The following is a 22276-nucleotide window of genomic DNA, read 5'->3' as shown; positions in this document are numbered from 1 at the left end:
ATGGGTGTCTTTCTTGCACATATGTAATGTGTACCATGTATGTGCAGTGCCCATGGAGGCCAGAAGAGGATGTTAGGTGTCCTGGAACAGCTGCTGTTTAGATGCTGGGATCTGAACCCAACTCTTCAGGAAGAACAGGCAGCGCTCTTAACAGGCAAACCATCTTTCCAGCCCTAAACATCTTATTCCTACGCACTAACCATACATAACCTAACCTAACCTAACATCATGGAGCAAGATAGCAGAATTCCAGGAAGAGCAACATAGAGAGGGAAGCTTCTCGGAGGCCAGGCTGTCACTATCTAAACCACACCGTGTCCTATAGAGCAAGGCAAAACCAGCGTCCACAGATGTCCCTCCTCTGTCTTCCCATGGATTTTTCTCTAAGTTTTGTATTTTCAAATGAAACCTAAAGCACAAATCTTGATATGAAACTTAACAACTGTGAAAACAGCTCTAACCAGTGCCATGAAAACCACACAGACACCATTGTGACTAAAGCGAGACAGATTTTTCTGAAGTGAAAGTACAGCAAAGGAAACAGAAGTTCAAGCCCAAAGCAACCGAAGGAAAAAGCAGAAAGCTACTGGACCCCTAGGCATGCTGGTCAGTGTGGACTAAATCAGGACAGTAGGAAATACCTGAAGGGAAGCAAGGCCACAGAAGGCCCGATTACATGCACATCACCTGAGCATTCCCAAGAAACAGGCAAAGAAAAAGGCTAAACCCGGAGAGACCTAACCCTGAGTTCTGGTGAGAGGCGGGAAAACTGAGCTCCGCTGGCATCTCCCTGAAGGCTCACCCAGCCACTGTCCTTAGGAAAAGATGAACACAAGCCCTGCAGCCTCACGTTTACCAGTGGGCCCCAGGAAGGGACTGAGCAAAGCGCCTCTGTGTGTCCACATCATGCCATACAGGCTGAGGGGAGGCACCCCCTCATTTCCCATAGGAAAGCAACAGTTGGTGTCACAGGAAAGGAAGGCGTTCTGAGACACAAGTGCTTCACTGCAGGGACACTAGCTATCCACAGGTGCAGTTCAGTCTCACAAACCACTACTTTCAGGTCTCTTTTCAATTATATAATGCCACTAACTCAAATTCAGAACAAAGGAAATGCTCCTACACCAAACCCCACCCCCTACCTGCTGTCACTATTACAATGACAGCAGTGGTAGGCTCCAGCTCTGGAAGTTAGCAGTTCTCCCGTGTGTAAGAAAGCTCATTACAGAGGCCATGTCAGCCGTGTGTTTTATCAGTTGCTCAGTAATGCCACAGTAAAGGAGTAAATGACTGCAGATGTCACTGCAGTAACAATAAATACAGTGCTATCACAGACTCGTTCCCACTGCTTGCCCAGCACTCACAGCATATACAGTGGTATATGGAGCTTTAAGTGTTCTCATCTGATGCTTTCTTTCTTTCTTTTTTTCTTTCTTTCTTTCTTTCTTCCTTCCTTTCTTTTTCTTTTCTTTTCTTTTTTTTTTTTTTTTTTTTTTTTTTTTTTTTGAGACAATCTATGTAGCCCTGACTGTCCTGGAACTTACTCTGTAGACCAGGCTGGTCTTGATCTCACAGAGAGTCCCCTGCTTCTGCCTCCGAGTGCTGGGATTAAAAGTATGCGCCACCACGCCTGGCCTTTCAATGTTCACCCATTTATGACTCTTGTTTTGGGTTTAAAAAATAATAATTTTGAGGGGCTAGAAGTTTTATCAGCTCTGAAGTTAAAAGCACTGGCTGTTCTTCCAGAGGACTGGGGTTTAATTCCCAGCACCCACATGGAGGCTCACAACATCCATAATTCTGGTCCCAGTAATTTGACAGTCTCTTCCAGCATTCAAGGGCACTGCATGCACATGGCACAAAGACATACATACAGGCAAAACATCCAACATACACATATAATAAATAATTTAAAATCTTTTAAATAATAATTTTGAATTTATATCTAAATGAGTTACTTTGTCTTCACAATAAAAGAAAGTCTGTTTAAAAAATACAGTCTAGGGACTAGAGAGATGGCTCAGCAGTTAAGAGCACTAGCTGCTCTTCCAATTCAATTCCCAGCATCCACATGGCAGCTCACAACTGTCTGTAATTCTGGTTTAAGAAATGCAAATAAAATTAAATAAATTATAAACAAAAAAAGTAGAGTCTATCATGGTTTACAAAGCAAGTTCCAGGCTAATCAGGGCCACACTGTGAGCTCCTGTCTAAAAATAAAATAATATAAAGTAGTATAAATAAATAGAGTAAAAAAAGTAGAGTCTACTAAAATTCCATTGCTCACATTTGCTAAGAACTGTAAATAACAAAGAATTAAGTTAAACGGCAGGAGAGGGATGAGGATAATTCCGGGTGCTACATCTGGGTCTCCATTAAAGAAACTGGCCAGCTCCAGGTTATGTTGGTCCCACAGAGACAGGGTCTCACTATACAATCCAAGCTTGCCTTGAGCTTGTGGTGATTCTCCTGCTGCAGCCTCCTGAGTACCAGGATTATAAGTATGGATTACTTATCTGGAGTCCCCCAGACTTGGAATGAACTAGTAATTTCAATGAACGAGGCAATCATGAAGTACTAACAGTATTCTAGGTGCTTGTGGACAAGACTGATGACCTGGAAACCACATACATGGCAGTGTGACACACACAAAAAATAATAAATAATATATGGTAAAACAAATCCCTGATTTCCTACTAGCATAGTCAAGGCTAGTTTATGTTGCCCCAAGTCTATACACAAACTCTTAGAGGCAGTTTCCTTCATGAGCAGAGTGCCTTATTTTTCAAAGAGATAGCAAACATTCTTCTCCTCTATTTGGATTGAAAACCCAGCCTGTTGGGCCCCATGAGGTCCTTCACATGTATTTTAATCCTATACTAAAATAGGGCAGGCTGCATTTTCCTGTTTCTCTCTAAACAAACAAAGGTTTTTGAGGCAGGAACATGGGGCCCAAAGCTAAGGTACTGAGATGGAAGTGACACACAGCTGAGTTTCAATGACCATGGTCAAGTATTAATGAAGCTGGGAGAGAAAGGAGTCAATTTAGAGAACAATGTTCAGAGCTCAGATACAGTAGAACAAGAACATATCACACTAATGATCATGGTGTAAGTTTGAGGATAATATGTTCTATATAATGAATTCCAGGCCAGCCAGAGTTACATAGTGAGACTCTATCTCAAAATCCTAAATCTCAAAATTCTAATAAGCATCCCATTGTTCACGCTTGTTTTTATTTGAGACACTGAAGTGATAGTGGCAATGGGAACACCCAACAAAATGAATGTTAACGATTCTCAGTCCCATCCAACTGTTAATTGCCTTTTACTCAAGTTCTCCACCCAAATAGGTTTTCCTTCCAGAACATCTAGATCTCTAGAGCTCACAGCAGCATGAATACTGCAATAAGCAACCTAGAAACTCTGTGTTCCAACTGTTAAATCTCCAAACTTGTCCAAGTAGATTTGCCTGCTGCATGAACAGCTATCACAAAGACATCTATCTCAAACTGTCAACAGTCTCTATCTAAAGGCAAGCTGCACACACAGCCACAATTTAACTGTACACAGGCAAGCCAACAGTTCTTCACAGACCACAATAGCTTTCTACTGAACTTTAATCATCTCAAGCACAAAGATCTTCAGGAATCTGGATTTCCACGGTGCCTGGAACAATCCCCAAATGGTCCCCGAGTAAGCTGCACACTCTTAACTTTCCAGACTTTCAGATGTTAAACTCTCTTTTGTTTCCCTACTGTCACCAGGGAAAGGCCCTGAGGCATTTATCCCATGCAGAAAGAGACTATGCTGTTATGTGTCTCCCATCTACAAGCTGGAACATATTTGATAAGGTCTGTAATTACATAACTCAGGACAGGCAAGGGTGGTGATCCAGTCTGGGCCTGCAGGCTCCGGCAAGTGCCAGATCAAGAGTGTGTGGAACTGCCAGACCATATGAAAAGTCTAAACACTTCAATGTTTGGGATTCTCTATAATAAACCAACAAGGGTATCCTCCATTAACCAGGGCTGGCGTGATTAGACTTGCTGACATTCACCAAAGATTACAAAACTGGCCTTTTCATTTCACCTGCCTTTTCTGTCCCAGGCTTTTAACATAAGGAAGATCTTGTACTGGACATATATTTGTTGTATATATGGCTTTTTAATATTTTTAATTACTCTTGTATATATATGCATGCCAAGATGTGCAAAAGTCAGAGAACTTGCAGGAGCCAATTCTCTCTTCTGTGTGGGTCCTGGGAATTGAACTGAAGTCCTCAGTCTGGGTGGTAGGTGCCTTTCCCTGCTACGCCACTGGCCCATATTTGCTGCATCTAAGCTTATAAATCTTGACAATTATTAAAATGTATTCATATTGATGTAGAAGGCACTTAAATAGAACTGATGTTATTAAAGAATTTACTTACATATCTGCTTAGGAGACATCAAGGAACATACAACAGAACTTAGCTTAGGGAGCTGCCTCCTAACTACACTTTTCAGCAACCTGTAACATAAACAGTATTTGCTACATACATCTTATAAATAAAGAAACTGGGTAAGAAGCCCGAGGAGCTTGGTTCCCAGGTGCAAAGGTCTTTGCTGTTGACAAAGACAACGGTAACTAGGCAGGTGCGAGTGTCAGAAGAACAGAGGGACAGTGTGGCATCCTCAGCAGAAAGGGTGTGCTTGAGCAGAGTGACTCTGGTTTTGTATGGAGTAGGGTCTAACATGGGATGGAGAAGAGGACACTCAGAAATGTATGGGGGGGGGGGGTGAGAGGGCAAGGAGTATTCGGTTCATGCTTGCTTTGCATGAGACTCAGGGTTTAACCTCCAGCACCATATGAGGAATATATTATGATGCCGTAGAGATGTAGTGATCAGATTATGAATTAAGAGTGATGGGAAAAGCTGGGTGTTGGTGGTGCACAATTTTAATCCCAGCACTCGGAAGGTAGAGGTGGGCCCATCTTTGTGAGTTCAAGGCCAGCCTGGTCTACAGAGCTAGTTCTAGGACAGGCTTCAAAGCAATACTGAGAAACCCTGTCTCAAGAAAAAAAGAAAAAAGAAAGGAAGGAAGGAAGGAAGGAAGGAAGGAAGGAAGGAAGGAAGGAAGGAAGAAAAGGCTTAAGGCAGAACAGAAACTTGTTTTTTTGTTTTGTTTCACACATAATCTCAGGCAGCCTGGTCAGACCTCAAATTCACTAAGTAGCCAGGACTGACCTTGAACTCCTGATCCTCCTGGCTCCACTACAAGCATGTATTATCACATCCATCTTGGATCTTGAGGGCAGGAACTGAGAATGAATCCAATACCTCAAGTCTGTGTATCTAAGATGATGGTGACATTCACTAAATTAAGGAAGGACGAAAACTGGGAATGGAGGGGGGCATTGAGCTCTACTTTTAGCTAACTGAATATGAACCATCCCGTATCTCCATGGTAACATAAGTGAAGAATTTAAAATGCAGATCTTGAATCAACATGAATTAGGGATATGAAAGAGGGATCAAAGATACAAAATAGAAAAAGGAAGGAGCCAAGGGGGCAAAAATTAAACCCTTAGTTTTAATTCTAAAATTATGTTTATTAGCTGGGTGATGCTAGCACACTTCTTTAATCTCAGCACTCGGGAGGCAGAGGAAGGTGATCTCTGAGTCCAGCTTGGTCTATAGAGTGAGTTCCAGAATAACCAAGAGTACACAGACAATCACTGTCTCAAACAAAAACAAAATTACACTTATTTATTCGTTCGTTTGTTCGTTCATTCATTCATTCATTCATTCATTCATTTTGTGTACCTGTGTTAGAACACATGTGTCAAGGTATATGTGTGGAGGAGAGAGAATAATTTTGGGGAATTGGTTCTCTCCATCTACAATATAGGTCCTGAGGATTAAACTCAGTCTGGCAGCCTTGGTTGCAAGTACCTTTACCCGTTGAACCATGTTGTGAGTCCTGGAATTCTTAGTTTTTAATCTATTTTGCAAATTGCCCTTTTTTCTGTAATGGTCCTTCTCATTTTGTCAGTCAGCTGGGCAGTGTAAAGAGACACATGGAAGAAAATAGGCAGAGCAGAAAAAGAAAAACTGATGAGATAGAAGCTTTCCCCCCTTTTTTACGAGATTAACTATGACTCTTTCCTGGGTTTCCAGCAGCATGGTGAGCCACCCTTGCCGGAGGCTCATAGTAACAGGGCCTCTAATGTCTGGCTGGGATGTCCAACAGCGTGAGGTAAGTAACCCTTTCCCTTCAGAAGCTGAGCACTTCCGGTGTGCTGGGGTGGTGACATAAAACTCACTAATGAATGCATCCAGACTCATTCTTCTCTCACTATGGGACAATCTCAGGGCTGGGGACATAGCTCAGTAGTAAAGAGCTTGCCTTTAGCAAAAGGCCCTGACTTCAATCCCCGGCCTTGCAAAATCCAGACCAACAGTCTTCAGAAACCCTGACAGTGTTAGCATTCAGGCATTATGCTGGCCTGCCCCATCTCCTGGCAGGATGAGCTTGCCAGTATTACAACTATGCCCCCTCCTTTAAAAGGTGAGGCCCTGCTGTCTGCCTCCTTTCTCTCTCTCTGGCTATCTCTTTCCCTGTCTCTCTGCCTCTGTTTCATATCTCTCTCTCTCTCTCTCTCTCTCTCTATCTGCCCACCCTTTTCTCATTCCCTTCCCCCAATAAAGAAACTCTCCATGTGAGCCCTGTTGTATGGCATAACTCCTTCTCGCTGTATTTTTAATTATAACAGTCAGCGTCCCTTCCTCTATCTGTAGTAACTCACACCGAATCAAATATGGATGCTGAGAGATGAAAGTTATCTAGTCTAGCCATTCTAAATCACGATCTGCAAACTCCAGAAAAGTTAAGACCTTTTCAATACCAGCAGTGATGATGCCACTTGCCTTCTGTTTCTGAGACAGAGTTCTGCTAGACAGCCCTGCTGGTCTGGAAACCCTCCTACCCCTGCAATCCATTTTTCACTGTGCTGGCAATGGCACAAACACCTCAGAAGCACTGGGGTGACTGCTGGTGTTTCAGCATGGTCAAGGCAGTACCACTGAACCGTTCTCTTTTTTTCCCATTGCATTTATTGATAGAGTCACTGGGGGAAGGGGGGGGGGGAGACATGTACCACATCGTGAGTGTGGAGGTCAGAGGACCTTACAGTTAAAACATGACTAACAGGAGGCTCCTCCACCATGTGGGTCCTAGAGATGGGACACACGTAACAGCTTGGCAGTGAGTTCCTTTACCCGCTGAGTTGTCACCTATCTTCAACAACTCTTGTAAACCCAGTGTCTTCCACTGTCACACACTCACAGTAAGTCCCACGGGTGTATCAAGGATGTCCTCCTTGGAGCAGGATAGAGCGGCACAAGTACAAAAGCAGCTCCTGGAGCCACACGTGACACTTTGTCTGTCTCTTTGGTCTGTTTCCATCCAACCCCAGAGCAATAAACTATTGGTCATAACTATTCCTGAACATCTTCAGACATAAGCACAGCAAACAATCTGGAGGTAAGTGGCACCAAAGGATCTTCACCTCCTGGTAACCAAGAGAACAGAAAGGAAGAGACTGTGAAAAACTACTCTGGCTTCCTTCCATCATGGGTACCCTCTCATCACCACCTGCTCTACAGTAAGCAGCTGACAGTGTGGCTGGCTCTAGCTAGAGGTCCATGCAGTAAGAAACGAAGACCTCCTTTGAAAGGTCACCCAATCCCAAGACTAAGCTTCAGGACAGTGAAGCTCTGGAGAGCGATGATGGCCACTCTATGAAACACTCCTAACCCAGGACTCAGTGCACCATCTCCAAATCCCATACCTTCAGGAACAGGTAAGAAATACTGTTTTAAGTGCTCAGCTTAGGGGTCACTTTTTTTATGACATCAGTAACAAATATATGCTCCTTCCTACAAAAAGCTTAAAATACAGCCAGGTATGATGGCATGTGTCTGAAATCCTCGCCTTCAGGAGATTGGGGCTGGAGGAGAGTCAAATGAAGCATAATACCAAGTTAACAAAGCCTGGCAATTCAGTTGTGGAGATATCAGGGACTGAACCATGATCCTTGCCTAGGCAAGCACTCTTCCACTGAGTTACACGTCAGTCTTCAGGACATGTGTAGATTAATTTTTTCCAAATTCTATTAGAAACTCTCATTTTACATCTCTTCATTTAAAAGCCAGACAAAATGCACGCCTCCAAAACAGTTTCTAGAAATGTAAGTACAGGCAGGGTGGGACCTGCTTTCCCAATGTGGATACTCACTGTGGGAGAACCGCTGAGTGATAGGAGTTCCAGGATAAGGGTAAGTCCTGCTCTCCCACTGAATGTTTCCTTCTTGGACAGCCTTCATGAAACCATGGTAACACTGGTGGGCTACACCTAAAGATGAAAATACCAGAGGCATCAGCTTGGATACCTAATTTGGGGAGGGAAAAATCATTAAAAATGCAGCTTTTAATTGTTTTATCACTTGTATATGTCATAAATGTTTTGAGAAGTCCAACTTTCTCTCATTTTCATTCAAAGAAAGGAAACAGAATCAAGAAATGTCAAAACTGAAAGAATTACATTTTACCAAGGTCCAGGAGGTTCAGAAATGTGCCCAAGGTTACTAAATTGGCTCACATGATAACCTTTGTCCACTTTCAGTTATATCGTGTGGCAATAAAGATAATGGGTAGCATTACTACAAAGCAAAGGGGGTAGGGAATAATTTGTCTTTGTGAAGGAATATGAGAAAGCAGTGCCTGTAATTCAATAGCTGCTCAAAAGGCTCTGCAGTTAGAGCATGACAATCAGGAATTCCCCAGCGTAGGTAAGAACATAGATTATTATATAATAGATTATGAAGTGTTGAGTGTGTGTCTTAAAAATTAAGAGCTTGAATGGGCTGAAGTGATGGTTTAGTGGCTAAGAGCACTTGGCTGCTCTTCTAGAGGACCCCCATTTACTTCCTAGCACCTACACAGAGACTAAGAACAGTCTTCAACTCCAGCTCCAGGGGATCCAACACACACTCTGGCCTCAGTGGATACCAGGTACACATGTGTTACCCAGACATACATGCAGGTAAAACACCCATACACATGAAATAAAAATAAATGGATAGAAATTAGGAGCTTGGGGCTGGAGAGTTAGTGCAGTGGTTAAGAGCACTTTCTATCCTTGCAGAGGACCCAGGTTCAGTTTCCAGCATGTTGGATAACTCAAATCTGTAACTCCAGTTCCAGAGGATCCAATGCACTCCTCTGGCCTCCACAGGCATACTTGATGAGCATATACTCAAGTCACATACACATACATACATATATACATATAAAAGTAATAACTTTTTTTTTTTAACTTAAGAGCTTCCCAGGCATAGTGGTATATGTATGCTTTAGTTCTAGCATTTAGGAGGGCAGAGGCAGGTGGGTTACTGTGAGTGAGAAGCCAGCCAGGCTACATGATGAGACCTCATTTCACGGATGGATGGATGGATGGATGGATGGATGGATGGATGGATGGATGGATGGTCTGTCTCTGGGTGGTAATGATATGCCAATATAGGTTCTTCAACTGCAACAAGGTACCACTATGGCAGGCAGTGCTGACAAGAAAGGAGGCTATTGCCAGGTGTTGATGGCACACGCCTTTAATCCCAGCACACAGGAGGCAGAGGCAGCTGGATCTCTGAGTTCAAGGCCAGCCTGGTCTACTGAGCAAGTTCTAGGACAGGCTCCAAAGCTACAGAGAAACCCTGTTTTGTAAAACAAACAAACAAAAAATGAGGCTATTAGTGTGCACGGGCATAGGTGAATAGCAAATTCTGTGCCTACCACTATTGGCCATATACCTACAATTCCTCCAAAAACAGAGCATTAAGCCAAGCTGAGATGTAGGCTCATAAGTCTAAGTCTAGCCTGGGCTACACACAAGGAGACCTCGTTTCAAAAAGCATGTGTATTTATATAGTAGACTTTAAAAAATTAAAAGCTCTGTGCTTGTGGAACAATCTATTTTTCTAATATATCATTCTAATAACTGATTTCATTAAAGTCATATTGTGTTTGTTTTGGTTTTTTTGTTTTTGTGTGAATGCCTGGTGTTTGGGAAAGCTAGAGAGGAGTTGGATGCCATGGAATTGAAATTTCTTATGTTTGCTGCAAATCCAACTTGGTCCTCTGAAAGAACAGCAATCACTGTGGTGGTGCATGCCTTTAATCCCAGCACTCAGGAGGCAGAGTCAGGAGGACCTGTGAGTTGACAGTGAGTTCCAGGACAGCCAGGGCTACACAGAGAAACCCTAACTTGAAAATGAAACAGAGAAAGAAATGTATTGTATGCTAGTATACAAGTGGAGCTCATATGGGAAGCTGACACCTTTGGCCTCTGAAGGTGTACACACCTGGCATATACTCTCACAGACACACTCACCTGTGATTCTAAAGTAAAACCACGAGAGCCTGAGAGCACAAAGTACTCAGAGACACTGACAACACAGGTACACCCAGGTGTGGGCCCAGCCTCAAGGAGCACTGTGGCCCCAACTCTATTTTTTTGGGAAAGGGTCTTTCTTTTTTTTTTTTTTTTTCTTTTTGAGACAGGGTCTCACTGTGTAGCTCTGGCTGGCCTGGAACTCACTCTGTAGACCAAGCTGACCTTGAATTCACAGAGATTCCCCCTGCCTCTGCCGCCTGAGTGCTGAGGGTCCTCTGGAAGGACACATCTGTTAAGCCATCTCTCTAGCATACTCTTCTTTCTCTTCCCTTTATGTTTAGAATATATTAAAATGCCTCTATTGTCCCCCACTTCTGCTTCATTTAAAAAGAAAATTATTTAAGGGGCTGAAGAGATGGTTCAGAGGTTAAGAGCACTGGCTGCTCTTCCAGAGGTCATGAGTTCAATTCCCAGCAACCACATGGTAGCTCACAATTACCTATAATAAGATCTGGTGCCCTTTTCTGGTTTGCAGGCAAACATACAGGTAGAACACTGTACACATAATAAATAAAATCTTGAAAAAAGATTATTTAAAAAAATGAAGGTCAAGCAAAGGTGTTGGTGGAGAACGATTTTGATCGTAGCACTCAAGAGGCAGAGGCAGACAGATCTTTGTGAGTTCGAGGCCAGCCTGGTCTACAGAGCTAGTTCCAAGCCAGGCTCCAAAGCTACAGAGAAACCCTGTCTCAAAAAACCAAAACCAACTAACCAACCAAACAAACAAAAACCCAAAAATGGCCAAGAGCACTTGCGGAAAGGCACTGGAAGTCAGCCTCAGGTTCCACATCCACACACTCACATACATACAACCATAATAACAGGTACAAACAACACACACACATACACAAACACAGATAAAGACAGACACAGCAGGCCCACAACTGTCTGTAACACCAGTTCTAGAGATATGATGCCCTCTTCTGACCTCCACAGGCATCAGGCATTACACAGGGAGCACAGACAATACATTTAGGCAAAACACTCATACACATGGAATTCACTTTGTAAAACAGGCTGGCCTCAAATCACAGATCTGTCTGCCTCTTGCCTCCCAAATGCTGGGATTACAGGAGTGTACCAGCACCACCCATCCAAATAAATCAATCCTTAAAAATAAAACAAACATGATTTTGAAACTGCAAATTAATCAAATAGTATCACTATTCTATAACTGTATATAGTATTATAATAGTAATGTTCCGGCTGTTTATAAAATTAACCAAGATAAGAAAAATGTGTTAACGTATCTAATACTAATTTTTACAACAATAATGTCTTTAAGGGAGAAAAGAAAAAAGGGAGTCTAAGAGTTCTCTTCAATGACTTTCTGTCCAGGCTGTTACTTTTTGGGGGGACAGAGTAGGAGCAGGGATTGTCATAGATGCCTTCTTTGCCCCTCTTTCTCAACTGTGTGTCATTAATAACACTGTAAAGGTAGCTTCCTTGCCCTTTAAGGTCAGCAGGAGCATGGATCATGAACTTCCACGAGGTTTCTAGTGATAGTAAGAACCACGGACATCCACATGGTCTCTGGCCTCAGCACGTGCCCCAAACCTCAGCATGGTCTTCAGTGGCAGTACTGACTGTGAATGTCAATACAGTGATCAAAGGGAACTCTTAAAAACTGTAATAAGAATGCTGAAGTGTAGCTCCCCACAACTGATGGCTTCTGGTGGGGGTACGGGTGGGGAAGGACACAGTTTTCTTTAAGGGGGCTGGCCACCAGGAGTTTAATCATGTTACAGTGAGTATAAGGGCAACACAAGTTAGACATGTTTTTCTTTTGTTGTTTTCTTCATCTTTTTGTGAGGGAATCACAAAGGTGGAGGGGCAAACTTTGAAGGACTGAGAAGTGAGTATGATAAGGATGCATGATGTGAAATCCCAAAATAATTAATAAAAATATTATGTTGGGGGAAAATCATAAATTAAAAAAAAAAGAAAGAAAAAGAAGGATTGGTGTTGGAGGAGCGGGTAAGTGGAGAGTATCTGGGAGGAGATGCTAGAGGGGAAATCAGAATATATCATATAAATTTTCTATAAATAAAGATAAATACAAATGAAGAAGGGGTAATCTAAAACTAATTACTTAATAAAATAACAATAACATAACCATGACTCTTGCTGCTCTTCCACAGGGCTGAGTTCAATTCCAGCTACCACAGTGGGTGACTCACAGCCTTCCGTAACTCAAGATCTAGGGGATCTGATGCCCTCTTCTGGACTCATGGGTACCTGCACACATGGAGTATATACATACAGACACACACAGACACACACAGACACACACACAAATAATAATAATCTCTTTAAAACACTTGAAATAGCCTGTCTTTTCCATGGTACCTTTGATAAGCCGATACCACTGTTTGCAGACCAGAGCAGCAGTTTTGTGTTCCTGATACGGTGAAAGGAAGGACAGGATATACTCCAAAACCTCTTCTGGCAACTCAGACATGGACCTATTATGTCTTGTCTCTTCAACTTCCAGCACTGGATGGGATTCCTCATCTTGCTCCATTGTTCCTTCCAGAACAGTTTCTTCTTGGTCCACAGCCATGAAACTATCATCTTCACTGTCCGAGGAGCTGGCCATGACATCCCACTTGAAGCTGCAGGAAGAAATAAACATTAGTGTACAACTTTCGGAGCACAGAAGTGCTCGTGGACTCTTTCCTACATAGCATGAACTAGCTCCAGCACTTCCCCACACTAGTTGGGCCATCTTAATTTGACAGAGTTCAAATGCCAAACCTATCACATTCTCCTTCTCCCTAGAATCACACTCAAGTTCTGGTATAATCTTAAAACAGGGAAACTGGGACTAGAGAGAAGGCTCAGCAGTAAAGAGTACTCTATAGACAGGGCCCAGGTTTGGTTCCCAGCACCTCAAAGTGGCTCACAATAGCCTGAACTCCAATTCCAGAGGATTCAGCACCATCTTCTGGCCTCTATGAGAACTGCACACATGTGACAGGTACACAGACTATACATTCAGGTAAACATGCAAACACATTAAAAATAAATCTTAAAAACAAAACCCACCACCAAGCTTGTCATGGTAACATAACACCTTCAATTCTAGCACTTGGGAGGCAGAGGCAGGTGGATCTTTGTGAGTTTTAGACCACTCTAAAGTTTACATAGTGAGTTCTAGGCCAACCAAGACTACATAGTGAGACCCTGTCTCAAGCAAGCAAAAACAACCTGGAAAATCTGTTCTTTCATAATTCCTTTAACTCAGAGATCTGACTAATACATGATTCAGGTAACAGCCAATGATCCAAAACCTCCCACTGACAAGGAAAAACTTATTCTGGGTCCTACAAAAGAGAAGAACACTGGAAAGAATTAATAAAGAGCAATTTAAGCATGGGGAGTTGGGGGCACACACCTTTAATCCCAGCACTCTGGGGGCAGAGGCAGGTAAATATCTTATGTTGGAGGTCAGCATGATCTACAGAGGGAGTTCTAGGACAGCCAGGGCTACACACAGAAACCCTGTCTCAAAACATAAAACCAACCCACCAACTAACCAAACAAACAAACAACCAAACAAACAAAAATCCAGCAGCTTTATGACAGGTATAAGGGCACACACCTGTGATCCCAGTACTTGGGAAGCTGAAGTAGCAGTAGTTGGAGGCTAGCCTAAGGTTCATAATGAGACTTGCCTCAGGGAGATGTGTGTGTGTGCCTGTGTGTGTGTGTGTGTGTGTGTGTGTGTGTGTGTATGCATATATGCATATATATATGTATATCAGTTTGAAAGGGGCTATGGTTCAACAGTAGAGTGCATGCTTAGAGTATTGGCCCTTACACAGGAAAATTCAATTACAGGACTAAGAACAGACTTAATTGGCTAAACCACAAACTATAAAGCAATATAGGCAACAGAAAACATGAAAAATCTAGGCAATAAAAACAAAAACCAAAATGCCTAACCACAGAATCAATAGTGTGAACTGTCATTCACAATGCAAACCCATGAAGTCAAGAATGACAGGTATGGGCTGGGTGATGGTGGCACACACCTGTAATCCCAGCACTCAGGAGGCAGAGGCAGGCAGATCTCTGTGAGTTCAAGGCCAGCCTGGTCTATACAGAGCAAGTTCAAGGACAACCAGAGCTGTTAACACAGAGAAACCTGGTTTCAAAAAAAAAAAAACAAAAAACAAAAAACAAAAACACAACAGCATGACATATGTTTCTCAGAAGCAACACTCAGCAAAGAGGACAGAATGAATACTACACTATTTACACAAGTTCAAAGTTAATCTGTGTTATAATAAGTGAAGACAGAGATTAACATACAAAGTTCCAGAAGTCCTGGTAAAATTCTGTTCCTAATTGGGAACATGTTTTGTGAAAGAGTCATGGGTGGAATACTCTTGTACTTCACAAGAGTTGATCAGAATATGCTCCTGTTAGTAGACATTTCTAGTGGAGACAGTATAGATAATTTAAATTTCCTTTTGTGCTTAGCTCTATTCCCAGAAATTTCTACAAAGGAAATTCAGTATCATACACAAAGAGAAACAAGTCATGTGCATGTCCAAAGCCTAAGATAAAACAGTAAAATTAAGGAAATGTCATTATGTAAGATCAGGTATAGTGGTGCACACCTTTAACCCCAACACTTGAGAGGTGAAGTGGCAAGAGGAATTCTGGAGTTCAAGGCCAGCCAGGACTACCCAGGGGAACCCTGTCTTATGTCCCAGTTAGACTGAAAGGAGAAGGTGCTAAGCAGAATTAGGACTGTAAAAGTTTAGTGGGGAGAAAATTCTCTAAGGGGTATGGGAGAAACAGGGATCAGACAAGAGGAGACACAGATCATGATGCCAAGCTGGCCAAGTCTGTCTCGCAGACCTTACTAAGACAGCCAGTTAGGAAGACCTGGTGAAGGATGGACACAGTGAAGCTCCTGTATCACTATTTGGCTAAGCCATGGGTTAACCTGGCCTACTTTTGCAAGTACATGAAGTATTTTGAGCTTACTTCCCCATCTTCCTTCCCCTTGTAGTCCCATTCTCACCGGGCTCATCAGTCCTGTGTCCCCTAAAGAGTTTTGCTCCTATTTTTATTTCTACATACACACAACTGATTCCCTTTGCTGATTCACAGTTACGTTAACCTCACTCTGCTCTAAATTTACCCAAGAAAAAGACCCGTTGGGTGAGGTCATTTTTCATATCTACTTCAAATACATGAGGCAGCCAACACAACACTGACAGTGAGCCCAGCTTGGCCTCAGAATAACTGAACCAGAAGAGGCTATGGAAGGTCATTTCCCATGTAGAGTACATCTGTCTCACAATTTACCTCCTGTCCAAATCTTCTGAAAGCACAATTAGCAAATCTGTGTGGCAGCATTCCCACTGCCTATGTAAGTTTTAAGGAGCTTTCACTATCAACGCTTGCTGGGTTCACAGAAACATCACTCCCATGCCCTAAAGGCTCCCCTTGCTAGCTCCGCCCTGACACAGGGTGGCCGATACCTCTCCTCAGTAACTGTGTGCTTCACACCCCTTCACACAGAGCTTCCTTCTCAGTCTTTGATCAAGTACTCCCAGCTCCTGAGGGCATAAAGGCAGTTTTTTGACACTCTGAATTCTGTTTCGGGTTTTTTTTGTTTTTTTTTTTTTTTTTTTGTTTTTTGTTTTCATTTTGCCTAAAGCATTTCCCACGTAAATGCATTAACTCAAGGAATGTGGTTTTCATGAAGCTGTTTAAAAAAGGCAAGTTCTCATCCTCACCAGTATCAGATCTCTTCAGATTGTGGGAAAACTCACAACCTGAAGTCATCTCAATAGACATAGAGTGCCAAGTCACACTGCTTAACTGGGCTTCTTTGCCTTCCATTGGGTCATCCCAATGAACATAAGGTTTCTAGATATTTCCCCTCCATCTTAGGGTTTCTATTGCTGGAAGAGACACCATGACCTTGGCAACTCTTATAAAGGAAACTTTTAATTGGGGTAGCAGCTTACAATTTCAGAGGTTTAGTCCATTATCATCATAGCGGGAAGCATGGCAGCGTGCAGAAAGATATAATGCTGGAGAAGGTGCTGAGAATTTTATATCTTTATCCAAAGGCAACAGGAAGTGAACTGAGACAATGGGCATGGCTTGAGCATATTATGAGACTTTACGACCCCAACAAAGATAAACTTCCAACAAGGCCATACCTACTCCAACAAAGCCACACCTCCTAATAGTGCCACTCCCCATAAGCTTATGGGGGCCAATTACATTCAAACGATTATCACACTCTTAGAGCACCTGTATCCTGACCTCACTTCACTTTATAATAGAAACCAAGTCACAGTACAGCAAACCCTACCCCCACCCCCATCAGTAACTAAGTGACAAGATAGTCTGCTGGCCAAAACTAACATGTGATTTTTTTTTGGGGGGGTGGTGTTCAAGACAAAGGTTCTTTGTGTAGCTCTGGAGCCTGTCCTGGAACTTGCTCTGCAGATCAGGCTGGCATCGAATTCATAGACATCCGCCTGCCTCTGCCTCCAAGTGTTGGGATTAAAGGTGTGCGCCATCACTGCTGGGCCTTATATGATTTTTATGTCCCTTAAGTTCTGAAGTTTTGTTTTTAAAGAGGGGAGCAGAAAGAATAGATTTTTTGTTGTTGTTGTTGAGTTTTTGTTTTTTTGTTTTTTGTTTTTTTTTTTTTGGTCTGTTTTTAAGAATACCAATTTTTATTTGCCAAGAGGTTGCTAACTGGCCACACTAGTTGCACTACTGAATTCCAGCATTAGTGGGAGACCCTCTCTCAAATAAGGTTAAAAGGTAGGTGAAATGGCTCGATGGGTAGACACTTTACCCCAAGCATGATGGCCTCAGTCCAATCCCCAGAACCCACATGGTAGAAGGAAAGAACCAGTTCCCATACATTTCTCTCCCACCTCCCCACATGCACCAAAGAACACGCACACAGACACAGACAAAACTGAAATTCAGTTGATTCACTTAAAATGCGGTTGAAGAGTTAGAACAGACTCCAGCTTGCTCTTCATGACTTCCAAAGCTTTTTACTATAATCACACAGGTGTTGTTAGAAGCTAGGAGGCTCCCACCTCACAGGGGCCAGTGTGAGCTCCTGATAATACAAACACTACTGGATGAGGAATCTATACACAGTCACAACACAGTTCACCCAAAGAGCATCCTAAGCCTTAAGAGTACACCACCATTATCATCATCTTCGTGGCAAGTCAAATGAAAAGTTACAGGAAGTGGAAAATTATAAAGGATAATATTTTGCCCCAGTTTGTGCAATCAACAAATATCAATGTAACACGTACACAGACCAAAAGACTATATTCGGAGCTGGGGAGACGATAAAAGTACTTGTCATACACTTGTCATACAGCACTAAGGATGGCGCTGTGGTGGGAGGAGAAAGCCAACTCTCAACGGTTGCCCTCTCACATCCACTGCGGCATGTACAGATGGACACACACACATAAATAAAAGTGTTTCAATTATGAAAAATACTGTCTGGATCTCACAGAAGGTACAAAAAGAGAATGATCCCATTAATAGCTAGTCACACATACATGAGCAATAGCAGAGCTATATGATAAATTATGCATGGTAACAAGCTTGATTAGATCAAGGGAGGTGAGGACCTACCCACTGTAAGATGCTAGAGAGATGTGCTGAACTCTATTTGGCTAACAGGTACGGTTTCAGAGAATCAAAAGGAAAGTGGAGATAGAAGGGTTTCAAATTATTATTTCTTAAGCTGATAACTTGCCAGTTAGAAAAACACACTAGAGAAAAGGGTAAAATCCATTTGGCACTCAAACAGATGTTCTGATCACACTCATGATACTAAAATATCTATAGTAATAGAAGCTCATAATCAGGAGATTCCTTCACTCCTGGCAGTCAATGATTTAACAAAAGTCTAGGAATAGAACGTTTTGGCACAGCTACCACTGTACTTCTGCTATTAGCAAACTGAACTCCTCTGATACACAGACACCACTGAGTGGCTGCTATAAAGCATCCCACATTTAATAACAGATGTCAGCAGGAGTGAGGATATTTTCAATGGTTAATATGTCTCTTACTCAATTAGGATTCCCTTTAATAAAATAAGAAAATAAAGTATGTCCTCAAATTACCTATCTATATTTCCCATCAGCATTCTTGTTTTGTTTTTGAGACAGGGTTTCTCTGTGTAGCTTTGGAGCCTGTCCTGGAACTCACTCTGTAGACCAGGCTGGCTTTGAACTCAGAGATCCACCAGCCTCTGCCTCCCAAGTGCTGGGACCAAAGGCATGTGCCACCACCACCCAGCATGCATTCTTTTGGTTTAGAGACAGTCATTTGACATAGCCCTGGCCTAGAACTCTCTAAGTGACCCTCCTGCCTCAACCTCCAAAACACTGTGATTTCAAGCAAGTGGCACCACGCTCAAAAATATATACTTTTTTGTTTGTTTGTTTGTTTGTATTTTTGTTTTTTGAGACAGGGTTTCTCTGTGGCTTTGGAAGCTGTATTGGAATTAGCTCTTGTAGACCAGGCTGGCCTCGAACTCACAGAGATCTGCCTGCCTCTGCCTCCCAAGTGCAGGGATTAAAGGCGTTCGCCACCACCGCCTGACTAAAAATATATACATATTTATGTGAATGGATAATTCTGTCTACAAGGTATGTCTGTGTACCACATGTGTACCTGATGCTCCACGTACTGCCTAGCACCCTGGAGGTAGAAGAGAGTATCAGATTCCCCTGGAACTAGAGTTACAGTTTGTTGTGAGCTGCCATGTGGATGCTAAAAATGGAACCTGGGTCCTCTGGAAGAGCAACCATTGCTCTTAACCATATAGCTATCTTTCCAGTCCCAAATTACACCATTCTTTACAACGGCCAATATTAAATAAAAGTACCTTAGGACTTTCAAAGGGCTATAGAAATTGGCCAGCCTCACAGCTACTCACTCTCCTTGTCTGTATGTAGCAGTCAAAGGATTTGCTACTGCTAAGCATATGCTGGTATAAAGGACACTGATTTCAACAATCAGTAGAGATATCCCAGGTTCCAAATTTTTCTTATAAAGACTCAACATTCTGTACTTTGTAGAAAAAGCATAATCAAACTGTAATACGCAAACTTTTTTAATGTTGTTTTGGTTTTTGGAGACAGGGTTTCTCCACATGTGTGGTCAGAAGACAACTCTCCTTCCACCTCTATCAAGGCTGAGGGTTGCAGAGACTGAACAAGGTTGCCAGGCTTGTACAGCAGACAGCTTTACCCAAGCAGCCACCTCACTAGCCCTGAATTTCTTCATCTAAGAAAAGATGGTACAAACATGCAAAATATAGGATAACCCTGCTTTTAATAATTTGGTATATAGGAGTTAGAGAGATGGCTCAGTAGTTAAGAACAAAGAATTAAAAAATAACAATTTGGTATATAACTAACTTTAAACAGAAGACTTTGTTGTAAAATACAGTACAAATCAAAAGGGAAGTTACAAACAGTACCCCCACACACAATCCTTTTTTTCCAGACCTGGTCTCTATCCAGTCCAGGCTAGTCTTAAACTTGTAATTCTCCTGCCTCAGCTTCCTGATTGCCTGTGCCACCATGTACAGCTCTCTTATTACATTATTCAGGTCTATATTGTTAACAAAATTTAACTACCTTACACTATATTGTACTTTTATCTAATAAACTCCAACTGATTATATCAAAAAACTCTAATATATTAGTCAGGTCAGTTTCATAACCTTATCCCATGGATTTTCACATGATATTAGTTTATTGCCACTGAAGAGAAAGTCCAAACCTTATTACAAAGTTATACAGGCCAGAAAACTCACATGCTGCAGAGGAACATGTGACAGGAGACTACTGCATCATGACTCCAGTTTAAGAGAAACAGAGCCATGCACTCATCCACAGCAGGTCTGTGTCCATACAAGGACCAGCTTTACTTACTAGCTTAATCCACTGTGCTCTGTACACCAGTTCTGCAGAGGGAACTGTTCTTTCCTAACATTTCCTAGCTGCATCTGCAAATGCCATCCAAGTGATTCTGCTACTGCACAGGCAGAAAGAAAAACAGAGGACAGAAAAGTTTAAGTACTTCATTTGGCAACATTTAGCCATTTAAATATGTAAACAGGGGAGGGGGCTTGACTGAGCAAGGTAATTTTCAGGCACCTTTCCACTGCAAACAGTCATATACACACAGCACATGTGTAGAGGCAGCTTCGAGCACCTTCCTCGTAATAATAAAAAACTGCAAAGCTGAGGTGACTAAAACTGGGTCCCACAGCCAGGCAGTGGTGGCGCACACCTTTAGTCTCAGCACTTGGGAGGCAGAAGCAGGTGGATCTGTGAGTTCAAGGCCAGTATGGTCTACAAAGTGAGCTCCAGAACATCCAAGGCTACAAAGAGAAACACTGTCTTGAAACCCCCACCCAAAAAAATATTGAGTCCCCTTCTTTGATTGTCCTAGTGTAGAGCTCACTATAGTAGCTAAACCAGCATCAACTGCCCCTTTGTTAACCACATAATTTAAACTGACATTAGGTGGAGATGAGTGGGCTCCACAGGTATCTAAAGCATTCTTCCACGAGGAACTTTGGCTTACTAATGTTTAACATCAATGAACCTTTAACCTTTGCGAATCTCCAACGGATGTCACCAGGAAGCCTGCTTGCTTTTAAAACTTCACCTCTCCAGCATACTAATAAGGATTTATCAGTATCAATATTTTGCTTTCTTACAGTGCTGGGGATCAAACCCACAGCAAGCACCCTATCAACTGATTATACTCCCAGGCAATTTTAACACCTTTTTGTTGTTGTTTTATCACCTTGTTTTGTTTTATGTGTTTTGCCTGGATATATATTTGTGTATCACATTTATACCCGATGCCTTGGGAGGTCAGAAGAGAACATCAGATGCCCCTGGAACTGAAGTTACAAATGGTGTGAGCCATTATGTGGGTGGTGGGAACCAAACCCAGGTCCTCTGCAGGAACAGCCAGTGCTCTTAACTGCTCAGCCACCTCAACAGCCTCTGCATTTTGTTTTTTAAGGCAGGTACTTGATATGTAGCCAGGCTGAACACAAATTTACATTGCCCCTGTCTCTGCCATGCCAATGCTGGGATCACTGGCATGTACTACCATGCCTGGCTGTCAATACTCTAATGAAATGACCATAAAGTCCTTTACTGACAAAGTTAATGTTAATGACTGGTTGTAAAAAAATAACCTTGAAATGCTAAGGATTCCTGTGTGACTGTGATAACTGTGAAATATATAATTGTCCTTTCTTCTGTTTCCTGGCACACAACTCCTAAAAACCAGAGAATTCCAAAGTACAATCTTTCTGTAGTAAGTTGAGTTATAACTTACAGCCCCAGGAGCTTCAGGATTGGGCTCACACGCAAGATTAAGGCATGATTAAAAGGGAGCACACTGGCCCACCCTCCACTGCTAACTTGATCACCAATAGCCAAGGGTTTAATCAATCAAACTCAAAAAGGCACTAGGCATGGAAGTACAAGGCTGTAACCCAACTCTCAGGAGGCTAAGGCAGCAAGATCAGGGACTCAAAGTCATGTTCATCTATAATAGATGGTTTGAGGCCAGTCTGAACTATACAATATTCTGCCTTAAAAAAACAAAACAAAGCAAATAAACAAACAAAAAAAGAAGCAAATGAAATCTGGGTTTGGGGAGAGTCCAGACTACTACTACTACTACATATATATATATATATATATATATATA

The 22276-nt window shown here is 42.2% G+C and overlaps 1 protein-coding gene across 1 annotated transcript in view; it reads right to left on the bottom strand.

The window, feature by feature from the left end:
- Window positions 1–22276, bottom strand: part of Fbxo42 (F-box protein 42) — a 60481-nt gene that overhangs the window by 29746 nt on the left and 8459 nt on the right. Inside the window, exons 2-3 of the mRNA XM_051173758.1 lie at window positions 12848–13113; window positions 8282–8398 (exon numbers count right to left, since the gene is read on the bottom strand). Coding sequence (XP_051029715.1) covers window positions 8282–8398; window positions 12848–13097 — 367 coding nt within the window. The 5' untranslated portion in view covers window positions 13098–13113. The remainder of the gene's footprint in view (window positions 1–8281; window positions 8399–12847; window positions 13114–22276) is intronic.

Source organism: Phodopus roborovskii, unplaced genomic scaffold (genome assembly GCF_943737965.1).
Source record: "Phodopus roborovskii unplaced genomic scaffold, PHOROB, whole genome shotgun sequence".
Taxonomy (NCBI): Eukaryota; Metazoa; Chordata; class Mammalia; order Rodentia; family Cricetidae; genus Phodopus; species Phodopus roborovskii.
Note: the sequence above shows the minus strand (reverse complement) of the source record. Positions and strands in the feature narration are given on the sequence as shown.